This window comes from Alligator mississippiensis, chromosome 1 (assembly GCF_030867095.1).
Source record: "Alligator mississippiensis isolate rAllMis1 chromosome 1, rAllMis1, whole genome shotgun sequence".
NCBI lineage: Eukaryota > Metazoa > Chordata > Crocodylia > Alligatoridae > Alligator > Alligator mississippiensis.
Window position 1 is genome coordinate 42,454,951 of NC_081824.1, and position 12,516 is coordinate 42,467,466.

The following is a 12,516-nucleotide window of genomic DNA, read 5'->3' on the forward strand; positions in this document are numbered from 1 at the left end:
CGCAGCGCTAGGCGCTTTGAAAAGCGCCTGGTGCTGCAGTGCAAGCAGTTGTATAAATAGCATAATGCGTGTCAGTGCGAAGAAAATGGCAGTGGTACCCCCAGTTTAATAACCTTTAAACTAAAATATCTCAAAGGTGTTTTAGTTCAAAAGCGCACCACTGCCATTTCCTCTGTGCTCTCATGTATTTTGCCACTTATACAAGTGGAAGCGACACAGTGTGGTGAGTGTCAGCTCACATGCGGAGCATACCTGATTAAGCAAGTCTGCTCCAACATGGTGGATCTCCAGCATGTCACAGCGACAAAAAGTATGTGTATAAATGCTCATTTAGTCTGTAGAGGAGAAGACTGAGGGGGTTTAATAGCAGCCTTCAATTACCTGAAGGGGGGGGTTCCAAAAAGAATGGAGCTAGACTGTTCTCAGTGGTGGCAGATGACAGAACAAGGATCAATGGTCTCAAGTTGCAACAAGGGAAGTTTAGGTTAGATATTAGGAAAAACTTTCGCAGTAGGCAGGTAATAAAACATTGGAACAGGTTACCCAGAGAGGTGGTGGAATCTCCATCCTTGGAGTTTTTAAAGACCTGGCTAGACAAAGGCTTGGCTGGGATGATCTAGTTGGGGATGGTTCTAATTAGAGCAGGGGGTTGGACTACATAACCTCCTAAGGTCCTTCCAACTGTAATTTTCTATGATTCTATGACTATTATTTTAGACTTTGGTTTCTTTGTATAACACAAGAAACACTCCAGTATGTCACACCCTAATTTTGCAAATGATGCAAGGGTATATTTAAATATACCCATTCAGCAAAGTCTTTAAATAATTGCTTAAGACTCATTGCTGGAGCAGCATGGATTTAGATATCTGCTTAAATGCTTTTCTGAATTGCACTTTTGAAGAATAAATGCTACTCTGGCCATTGTATGTGAATTCATTCTCATTTTTCAGGAACGAAGGAAATCTTTTCTGGTGTAGATGAAGAAGGTAATATTTACCTAGCTTTTGACTGCAAAGAAGCTACAGATGCATCTGAGTTTACATGGTGCAAATCCTATGAAGAGATTGATGATACTGATAAGTTTAATATTGAAACATCTGGAGACCAGTGAGTGCTCCATCTCTGTATGGAGACAGTAGACATTTGTTCTTGTAAAGGTTTGTTTGCTTGTGGCAAAATCTCTAACTATATATTTTTATTTGATGCCTTTAGTTCTAAGATGTACTTTAAAAATCCTGATAAATCAGATTTGGGAACCTATTCCATAGCTGTTACTGACACAGATGGTGCCTCATCCAGTTTTGTTATGGATGAAGAAGGTAAGACCACTATTGTTTCAAGTCCCTTCTAGCTATAGCTATAGCCTCTTTCCTTAAATCTCTTTCCCCAGAAGAGATGTATAACCAAACTGATAACTTTGTAGGGGCTTTGTAACTGTTTTGGCACTTAAAAGCACACATTCTACTTTGTACATAGACAACAAAATATAAATGTATGTACAGGATTTGTGGGAGTTGCTAATTTTTTTGACTATCATACTAGTGAAATTTGAGCATAGTATTCAAGGAACTATAGAGGTAATATAAATAAAAGTAAAGGGTGAACACAATTCAAAAGGATATGCACTTTATATTTTAAAGACTTTTCATTTTGCTAGGCATGCAACTGTATTTGCAAAAAATAAAAATCCTATTAGTTTTCCTTGCACTAGCTATTCAGGTGAATTTCTGAAAATCTAATTATTTGTGTAAGCTGTTTTTTTTGGAATCTGTATAGCTAATTGTCTATTCAAGCTGTGTTCTGAAATTCTATGCCATTTTATTTTTCTTTTAATAACCAACTATCCTTCAGCTATTTAATCTATTCTCTAACCTCTATGCATTATCCAACTTGTTTAAGACACAGATGCAGAGTTATGAGTTCTTAAAAATACAACACTAACTTATAACTGTCAAGGTGGAAACAGATGTAATCTTTCTTCACCTTTTTCTGCCATAAACACTTATGTTGGCACAAAAGCTAAGCAGGCAGTTGTGCATTCCTCTTTTTGTACCACAAATGCCCAAAATTTGTGGCCATGACAAAGATATTTATAGATTGGGCTTCTTTATTGCAATAGACATCTGTTTTGCTTTATGGTGGGAGAGTGTGGACAGCTCTGGCTGCCCATACTCTCCAGTCACAATGGGCAGGTGCTCTGGAGGTTGAGGGGCTTGGTCCTGTGTACCTGGGGAATTTCTGAGAAGGAATGGACCCCCTTGATACCCTAGAGTGCCTATCTGACTTTCCCCTCTAATAGACATGCACCCCAGAGAATCTCAGGGCATATCTCAGTAAGAGACACAGCCCTGGGATCTCATGGGTGCCTGTGGGAAATCCCAGCAGTTCATCTCGCTAAGTGGGTCAAGCTTAAAGGGTTCCCCACCTGTGGAGATGCATCCTGAAGAGGTGTGGGAGCTGGGGAATTCCTAGCATCCTATGTCTACATAGTGGGACCTGTGCAGGTCTCACACCAACCTGTGCTTTACATAGAGGCAGAAGTCAGCATGGGTCCTGGCACAGATGTGTGGGATGGTGCAGGAGCCAAGGAATCTCCACCATCCTGTATATCCACACAGGGACCTGCACTTACCTGTCCTCCATGTGGAGCATGGGTCAGTGTAGATCCCAGGATGGAGACAGGGGGTCACATGAGTTCCTGTCTGAAGGCATCATTGAATCAGTGGCAGAAACGCAGCAGGGCATAAATACACTCACCAAAGCCTGATTGGAAGGACAATGCATGTACATGCTAATCCTGCAATATTTCTGCTTCAGGACAAACATAGGCACAATTTGTCCTGGGACAAATTCAATGTTTGTTCCTAGCCTAAGAGAGAGAGTGACTGCGTGTTGTACTCCATACTGAACTTACAGTTGTTGTTGCTGTGAATCAGGTGTACTAAATGGGTTCCTAATGAACTGGGAATTTAGGCTGAATTCAGGTGCCTCCCCATTCCAGTCTAGATTACAGTGGCCTTAAAGCACTCCACAAAATAGTGGCAAAATGGCCTCATTGTAGAAGTTTTGAAAAAAATTAAAGGCAGAATTTTCAAAAATACCTAAATAATTTAGGAATACAAGACATTTTTATACACTCTCTAGGGATGGGGAGAGTGGCGCCTTAATTAGAGACACTCTAAGAGCTGCTTTAATTGAAGCACTCACTGCATTTCATGTATCAGTGTCCCCACACTTCAAATGGTGGCGGGGGCACTTTAACTACAGCTTGTAGAATGAGCTTTAGTTAAAGCACCCCCTTCACCATTTTGAAGGGCAGGGACACTGATACACGAGATGAAGAGGCTGCTGGAGCATGCTAATTATCATGTTTCAGCAGACTCAATTGATTGAGTCTGCTCTGATGCACTGTAGTTACAGCTCAGTGGAGCAGTCTCCCTGCAAGTCTGCAGGCACCCACAAGGGCCACTGAATGATAGCAGTATTTGTGCTTCTAAATTATTTAGGCCCTTTGAAAAATCTCACATTTTCTTTTTTCATTTGTTACAAAACTACAGTTTAATCATCTTTCAGTCCAGATATTAAAAGATAGTTGTACTGAATCTAAAACTGAGCATATTCTTAAAAATGTTTTCATTTTTCATATGACACATTGACGTTTTGTCCCCTGCATTCTCCCTAAACTGCAGATTAGCACCAGTCTGGATAAGGTTTAGCTTAGTTGCTCTTTACCAGCACATTTTTTAAGTACTGTAAAATAAAAAACAGATGTACCTATATACAGCCATATTAAGAGCTCTGCTCAATCTGCCCCAGACTGGAAAGACTGTTCCCTGACCTTACCTTATCAATTCCCTCTGCACAGTAATAGATAGTCATGGATGCACCATGACAAAAATAGAGTATTGTTCTCCCACTATAACTGAGTATAGACGTGAAGGGTCCATGGCAACGTTATCATGCAAGATAGCTGTCCATACTACAATGAGGGGCTGGTTGTATTCCTGCAGAGGAAACAATCTTCACAGTCTTTATGAGGCAAATCAGCTCATAAAATTGCACATTTACTTACTCATTCTTCATGTCAGCTTATTACAGTTTTAAATTAACCTAGATGTGTAATCTACCAGCAGTGGTGCTTGCTAGGGGGCAAAGTGAAGATTTAGAGCACAGATTAGTGGCTTGAGTATAGGTGTACCCACTTTTTGGAAAGGTATGAGGCACTGTTTGTCAACTTTAACTCTACTAGTCCAGGTTTTAGGCCTTGAATATCCATTTTTAATTTGTCTAGTTTTAGACAACATAAACTGAGCATTTCATTTTAAACATGATCTTACTAAGGATTTGTATAGGAAATCTCGTTCTTTATTGCTATTGTTATTTTATCATTATTTAATCATCACATTGGTATCTAAAGGCCTCCTTTGTACACTCATATGGTGTGTCCAGACAAGCATGCATGTGCCTCTTGCCCCATCTCAAACCCCTTTGAGATGGGGCAACAGGCATGTGTGGGAAAGAAAAAATGTTCCCCAAGCTGCAAGTTTGCAGTGTGGGGAGAAAATTAGATCCCTGGATATCCAGGTTCTAACACAAATCAAAGTTTTAAGAAGTGGGGCAGGGCACGGTCCTGGACTGTGCCCTGAGGCAACCAGAGGCTTGGTCCTCCATGGAGATGCTCTGGATGCCAGAGCATCTCTGTGGTTGGCTCCTTGCACTGGTGCTGAAACACCCAGCTGGCCAGGCCACGTGTTCAGCACCAGGGCTGCAGTGCTGGTGAGTAAGGGGTCAGGGGGGCTGGAGGAGGGGACCATGGGAGAGACCCCTACTAGCCCTGCCCACTCCCCCAGCCCTGCCCTGCCCTGCTCTGGCCTGGCGGACCCCCCCCCCGATCACTTTCCTGCCCGGCCCCACCCCCCCGCCAGCCCCCCCGGAGGTCCCCGATCACTTCCCTGCCTGCCCCCCCCAGCTCCCCCCAAACACTTTTCTGCCCAGCCCCTCCCCCCACCAGCCCCTGACCCCCCCATACCCTTCCCTGCCTGGCCCCATCTCCCTCATCCCCCAAAGCCCCCCTGATCCCTGCCCCCCAACAATTTTAAAAAAACCCAACCCCCCTGGCACTTACCAGCAGTTCAGCTGCTGTCTGGCTGATTGGGGCAGCACCCACAAAGCGCGGGGCAGAGGGACAGCCCCAGTGGCCCCAGCTGAGACCCTGCTGCCCCCCACATGTCCTGTGCTGCCTGGGGGGGGGCTCTGTCAGGAGGCCCTGGAGCCCCCCCACCTCTGCTTCTAGGGTAAGTAGAGGCTTTTTTTTCCTGTTTATTTTTCCCTTTTTTGCTTCTTTAAGTGAAGCGAAGCCCACAGCCCATTGGCAGCTGGCCCAGAGGGGTAGATGCTTCTACTGGCTGTGCAGTCTCCATCTGGGTCTGGCAGGTGCACAGCAGGTCACAGCCAGGAGTTGGGAGGGCCTGGGGGTGCTGGGGGTGTGGGGCTGGGTGGGGCAGCCATCGGGGGGCCTGCAGCAGCTGGCGTGGGATGGGGCCAGGTGGGGCAGCAATTGGGGGTCTGAAGTGGGGCATGTGGGCCTTGCAGGGGAGGTGGTAGCCTTGCAGGGGAGGGGATGTAGCCCCTGTGTGGGGGCTGAATCCCCTGTGGAGTTCTGGCCGCTGCCCCTCCCGCCATGTGTGGTGCACCAGGGCTTTCACTCCCTAGCATCAGTGTACCAAGGGATAGAGAGGGAGGCCCCACGCAGGCTGATTTGCCCCTGGCTGTGGTGGAAAAAGTGGGACTCAGCTTGCGGCAGTGAAATTGAAAGTGCCACGGTGGACCTTCCAGTTTCACTTTTGCCATGTCGATTGGCAGGGGATACATAAGGTACCAAAGGTTGAGAACCACTGGTCTAATACATAGTACTACATACAGAGCTATCATTTTAGCATTTCTGATAGATCCCCATATGTATGACCTTACACATCCTACCACTTAAAACCATCTCTTAGCTGTCCACCCACTTCCTCAAACTTTATAAATCCTCCTGCAATATTGCTAAATCCTCTACTGTTTCCTAAACCCTTGCTAATTTCTTCTTGTCTCTGTGTTATCTGTAAGTTTTGAAATCATGCAATTACTTTTAACTTCCAAGTCCCCATTAGTAATAAATATGTTAAATAGGATTAGTCACAGTAGCCAGCTATACGGAATCTTGCCTCTTAAGCCATCTTGAGGAGGATTTACTGCCATTTGGACTGATTCTTTGGGTATTTCTTACCACCAGCCCTCAATCTAGCTAGTAATGAAGCTTTCTCAAAACAATACCTCAGTGTTCAGGATCAACAGTTAAAAGAGAGAGTTAGATGCAAGTTAGATTCTATTACCTGTCCATCCTTAGTATAAATTCCAGAGGAAGCTTAAAATGAGTTTTACCTGCCTGTTCAGATTTTCATGCACTTTAAATATGAAAATGTACTTAATCTACCAACCAGAATATTAACTCTTCTGTCTTCTTAACTCTAATTTTTGAAACATGAAATTTCTGACGCTGTTTGGGTATTTTTGCCCATGAGACATAAGTTGATTATTGATTCTTTGATCTGATTTGTAAACTGTTTTGACACTGGTGTTTTGACTCTTTGTTAGAATGTAATTTAAACATGAAAATTATTCTTCATTTCAGAGTTTGAACGTCTATTAGCATTAAGCCATGAAATAAAGAATCCAAGTAAGTAGAACTTTTGAATCTAGTATTTGGTTCCTGAAGTAATATAATTACACACTTATATCTAAAATTCCCGAGCCTCATTTTTCACAGCAAAACTTTGATCATGCTTGCTTATTCATTTAAAATAACATTAGTTTGAATCTTGACTATAGATATAGCCATTTTTATCGTTTAAATTATTTTGAAATTTGGGGTTTTATTGGCCATTGTTGGTGGTATCTGTATTCAGAATACCTACATATTGCATAAAACTTGCACTATAAATTTTTTTTTGCTTATTAGAAAGCAGCTTAATATTCAGCAAAAGAGAAGAATTTTGGTTATTCTTCCTTAAAATGTTTCAATACTTTGTAATTTTATATTCCTTAAATAATAGGAGTTTGCTCATATTTTGATACATTATTCCTCTCTTTCTCACCAGGGCTCATGAATTATTGACTTTTGATTGCTTTTCTCATTTAGCAATTCCTCTGAAAACAGAGTTGGCTTATGAGCTTTTTGATAAAGGAGAGGTTCGTTTCTGGCTTCAGGCTGAGCACTTGTCACCGGATGCAACCTTCAGATTTGTTATTAATGATCAAGAAGTTGAAAACAGTGATGTAAGTACATATGACAGGTAACATGTTTAATCTACTTTTGTATATGAATGATTTAAGAATATATTATCCACTTCACTGATGTTGTTTTGGTAATACCTGGAATCAACCCCATGATGTTATGCACCACATTTCATCTCTTTGGGGCAAAGATATATTTAATATAGTTTAAGGGCCTGAACTGTACACTACATTTACCCCAGTGCAAAAACAAAAGTGTATCAGAATATAAACCTCTTAACTAGCATGCCCAAGGCAGTGTAGAAATTCCCCCTGGAAGAATCAGTATACATGTCATCCATCTGTAGCTTATCTCAGAAAGTTTGCTCAAGGCAAACAGGCTATTACTTGCTCCCTGCTTGTGGCAAAGTGTTGTAATGGATGTATGGCCTGAAAGTCACTTCAAGACCCATCAGTGAGCCATGGTAAAGATCATCCTTGAATCGAGCAATTGCTTATGACAACAACAGCATGAAACTACCCCAGGATGCTGGTCTGTCCATCTTGGTTCCCACTGCTGGAAGTTATACCGGTATAAATGTGTGGACTGTCTAGCATATTAGAGTACTCACCTGAGATGTGAAACACTAAGTTTCAAGTCCCTGTAATGAATCATATGGAGCAGGCACTTTAAATGTGGGTGTCCAAAATGAATACCCTAACAGACTGGTGGATATTTGGCTGTTATAATGGGACTCTCTCTTTCTCCCACCCCGTTAGTATTTTTTTTTTTTGTTCATAGGATGTTTCAAAGACCCAAATTTCATTCCATGTCAGAACAAAAATCAATTTTGAAATCCTCGTATTTAACACAAAACAGAAATGTTTTTTTTGTTCAGTCCAGCTTCCAGGCTAAGTATAGGCAGTTCAGTTTTGCAGATTTTTTAAATTCAAATTTTGGAGGTCAGTCGGAGCTAAAAAGATCGAACCAATAAGCAAGTGAATAAACATTCACTTTTGATTTTGGAAATGGAGCCACATGCCTGCAGTGTGTTAGGGCATGTCTCTCTGCTTGGCTGAGCAGACAGTTTGGGTCAAGGCTAGCCCACCTGCCCTGTGAGAAGGGGTTTGTGGGGGAGGTGCAAAGCATCCTGGGGTGCTGGAGGTCTAAATTAACTTGAATCTGGAGGGGATCTGGGACAGAAGTTCAATAAAATGATTCAAACTAAATCAGCTAATTCTGATAGTACATCCATCCAGGTTTATCTTAAACCAGTTTTGGCCATTTTGAAAGAAGTTTATGTGCACTGAACTTCTGTTGTGTTGCAGAGTTGAAATGGTTTCTGATCACTTATAGCAGTTTGTGTGTAACTTCTGTCCCTAGCCAATGATATCATCAAGATCAGAGCCCTCAAATTGAGAACTGAATATTTAAACATATAATACTAATAAATACACTTACTTCCACCATAGTAAACCAAGTTTTAACCCCTCACCCCCATCCTGAGAAGGAAAAGTACCTCAAGCAGTACCTCGTGAAAGAGGAATGACATATTGCTCACCAGTGTACAAAATTAAGGTTTAGGAAAGTCTGGGCCTGTTTGCAGCTTAATTTGTTTCAGCGATCCACCTGTGTTAGGGCAGTTTCTCACTGCTGCCTGCATACAGGCCTGGCTTTGAAGCTATAATCTGTCTCTTAAGTGGCAGAGGACATGTTTGATCTGAGACCGTTATCTGCATTTTTGCAAATTCTAGAGAGTAAAGAGCATTTCGTTGAATTACATATTGGAAGCATTAATAGGCAGTATTCCTCAATTAGAATATGTTTCCTTCCCTCTTATTTATTTAATCTAGAAATAATAAACTGATGTACCTGAAAATATGAATATTACTAAGATCTATTCAAGATATAATATTTTGGACTTGGAACTACTTGTGGAACTCAACCATCTATTTTTAGCATGCATTTGTTTTTTGAACTACTGATGTCAGAAACAGTCTCATAGAAACAGAATTGGAGAGGAGTTGCACTATTTAACTTCTTTAATTAGTAACCCATATGTGACATTTACAATTGGAGATTTTTTTTTTTTTTCCCCACAAAAATATAATCAATCACATAAAACCTGGTATTTATGGCACCCATAAAATCATTGAACAACTTCTTGCTGCATAATGGCAACAGTTAGAAGCCTAATTACATTCTAAAACTGCAGTCACTGAACATGCTCAACAGGCCATTGTGCTGGTGAGAAGGTAGTCTCAACATTTGGCTAGAATGATATAGTTTTTCTTCTTAGGCCTAATTGGGAAACTTCTATGGCATCAACTCTGAAAGATTTTTTAACAGAATAAGATGGAACTAACTGACTTAGTTTTGCCAATATTGCTCCTTGTGCTTCAATGCAAGAAATAGGAGACATTTAAGAAGGAAGAAAAGGGCCAGATTGGATCCTGCAGGGGTTTAGGTTGTAGCCGTGTTGGTCTAAGGACATAGGCAGACAAGGTTCCTTGGGTGAATTTGATATCTTTTTCCCCACTCCAATTTTCATTCTCACTTTTTCCATTTTGTTTTTGGAAATGCTGATTTCACTTTCTCATGAGATTTGATATGTGCCACTAATATCAGTGGAAGTTTTGCTATTGCCTTCAGTATGCATCAAATCTAGATCTCAGGGACCAAAAAAAGTGTCTTTGTGCTTTAGATGCACTACGTATTAATAAACGTACCACATATCTAGTAGGCCTTTTATTCTCTTTCATAAAACCTCTTTTTGATCATCCTGATTCATCTTCCCTACTCTTTGCACTTACTTTTTGTATATGCTTTCTTTCTAGATATGCAGATTTCCATTTTAAATTTACTGATTATATCAAGTCTTCTTTATCCTGTAACACTGCATTTTTCTTTGATCTTGGGTAGTAAAGTGCACATCCAAATTTTATGATCTTCTTTTCTTCTAATTTCTTACTATACTCCCTGCATTTTATTTAATCAGTGGATGCAGTAGCCACTCTACTGATTATTCCTTTACTTTTTCCCATAATTGTTTTACTTACATTTATCTGATAGTTGCTTCTATGAGAGTTTACCTTAAATTAGTCTTAAATAGATTTCTAGCCCAATAATCTGTTTTGAAAAATGTGGCCTCTTGACCCTAACAAGTAAAATCTCATTCTTCCTTTCACAAGTTATCCATGTTTGTATTACTAGTTACCCTGACTTCACTATTCACTTGAGTGAGGATCTTCTGTATTGAGCCGTATATGGGACACAAACTAAAATCAAGAGTCCTTTCTCTATTACTGTTAAAAAAACTTTCTTTTTTCTCTTTTTCTTCCCTCATATCAGTCCCTTACTCCCCATTGTTTTTGTAGTTTACCAAAAATCCACTTGCTTTCCTCAAATTCCTGCTATTCTGACTATTGCAACCAATTTATTTCATGCTTACTAGACTTGCACCTTCTCCCTCCAGGCTGTCCAATGTATTGCCATGAAATCACCCATCACACTTCTTGTTCCAATCTTTTCAGCCCTCTTAAGATTCTTTTACATCATTTGTCACTACTTGAACACCCATTTAATAATAAATTTCCACACATAGGTGGGAGAAGGGGATAATGGATTATAGTTTATTTTATCTACAATATGTATTTTATGCTTCACACCAAATAATGCAGATTCCTGTTTAATTTCATTTATACATTTGTTTATATTTTCAGTGATCTTTTCCCTATTTTTAGATTTTTATTTAGGTTATTCCAAAAGCTCTCATTATTGTTTATAATATTTAATACCTGTTTCTGTGATTTTGATAGAGCTTTACAAGAGAGAGCTTTACTTTACAAGATTCAGCCATCAGTACTTAACTAAGACTATTTGAATTTTTGTAATGTTTATTAAACACACACAGCTAATCCTGTCCCCATTAGTACATGCTGCAAAGCCTTTGCATTTAAATTCAGGTCACAAATTATCCAAGTAGCTTACTGTAATATTTTCCAGGCTGCATTAGTAACAGGTATTTATCGTATCATTTCTATGAATAACTTTTGCTCTTCAGACAAATAGTTTACTATGGGTATTTGCTGTTTTGTCTTATGGTTTCAGTTTTTTGACTGAATGAGCATACATCTTAAAATCAAATGGCCACCACATGTGTGTATATCTATGAATTCATAATTTGTAATTTCCATATAATCTTTAATATTTTCTTAAAATGTGATGCTTCCACCAACATTCCTGTTACTTCTGTAGAATATTTAAAAGAGAGCAAATACAAAAAGGGTACATACACCATTGACTCATGATAAGGTTTTAATTCAAATTAAGTATTTGATGTAATTGGATAACTAGGCATCCAATTAAGTGGTGATCAAATTTCTTTGCTAGTGAAAAGGGTTCCATTTGTTTTTCCTTCCTGTAATTATGCTTCACTGTCTTTACCTACTCTTAGGGCATTGACAGATGTAACATCTGAAGCTCATCTGAACATCAGAGAGGAGTCCATTGGGATACTGGGGGGACTGAGCTGATTCCAATTGTGCTCTGTAGAACATGCACATGTAATAGGAGGCTCATTTTCATAGATTCATAGCATCATAGAAAAGGAGGGCTGGAATGGACCTCCAGAGGTCGTCTAGTACGAATCTCTGCATGAGAAAGGATCATCCCTGTAGAAACCACTCTGTACAAATCCACTGTCTAACCTATTAGCAAAATTACATGGTCAACCCTAACACAAATACAAGACATAACATGCCAACATGCAGGAGTACCATGGTGGCCAACATCCTGCTGCTGTAAGAATTGTTAAAATATACTCAAGAGATCCAAAGAGGGCCATAGCCTCCAATACAGGAAGGCAGATCCCCACGCTATTGATATCAATTTGAGCATAGTAAAGTTCCTCCCTGATCCAAGGAGAGAGCGAGACCCTCTAACCAGGAACATTTAAGTTTAAGTCCTAGCAGGAAAATTGGCATGCCCACTCAAAATCCCCAGCCTTGGCTGCAGCCAATATCCAGGGCTTCTGAGAAAGATGAATCCTCCCTCTCCCTCAACATGCATGAAGCAGCAGGAGGGAAAAGAAATTCTTTCCAAGTCCAATGTGGCAACACACAACTCCTAGGAGCATGGGAAATACCCATAGTAGCATAGTAGGCATAGATACTCATGTCTGACCAATGCTTGTCCAACCTCTTATTGAACACCTCCAATGATGGGGATTCCACAACTTTCCTAGGCAATCCATTCCA

At 40.4% G+C, this 12,516-nt stretch overlaps 1 protein-coding gene across 1 annotated transcript in view; it reads left to right on the forward strand.

The window, feature by feature from the left end:
• The window catches only part of MYOM2 (myomesin 2), a 108,774-nt gene that overhangs the window by 69,834 nt on the left and 26,424 nt on the right, over positions 1 to 12,516 (forward strand). Inside the window, exons 22-25 of the mRNA XM_006260944.3 lie at positions 954 to 1,110; positions 1,216 to 1,322; positions 6,677 to 6,721; positions 7,184 to 7,320. Coding sequence (XP_006261006.1) covers positions 954 to 1,110; positions 1,216 to 1,322; positions 6,677 to 6,721; positions 7,184 to 7,320 — 446 coding nt within the window. The remainder of the gene's footprint in view (positions 1 to 953; positions 1,111 to 1,215; positions 1,323 to 6,676; positions 6,722 to 7,183; positions 7,321 to 12,516) is intronic.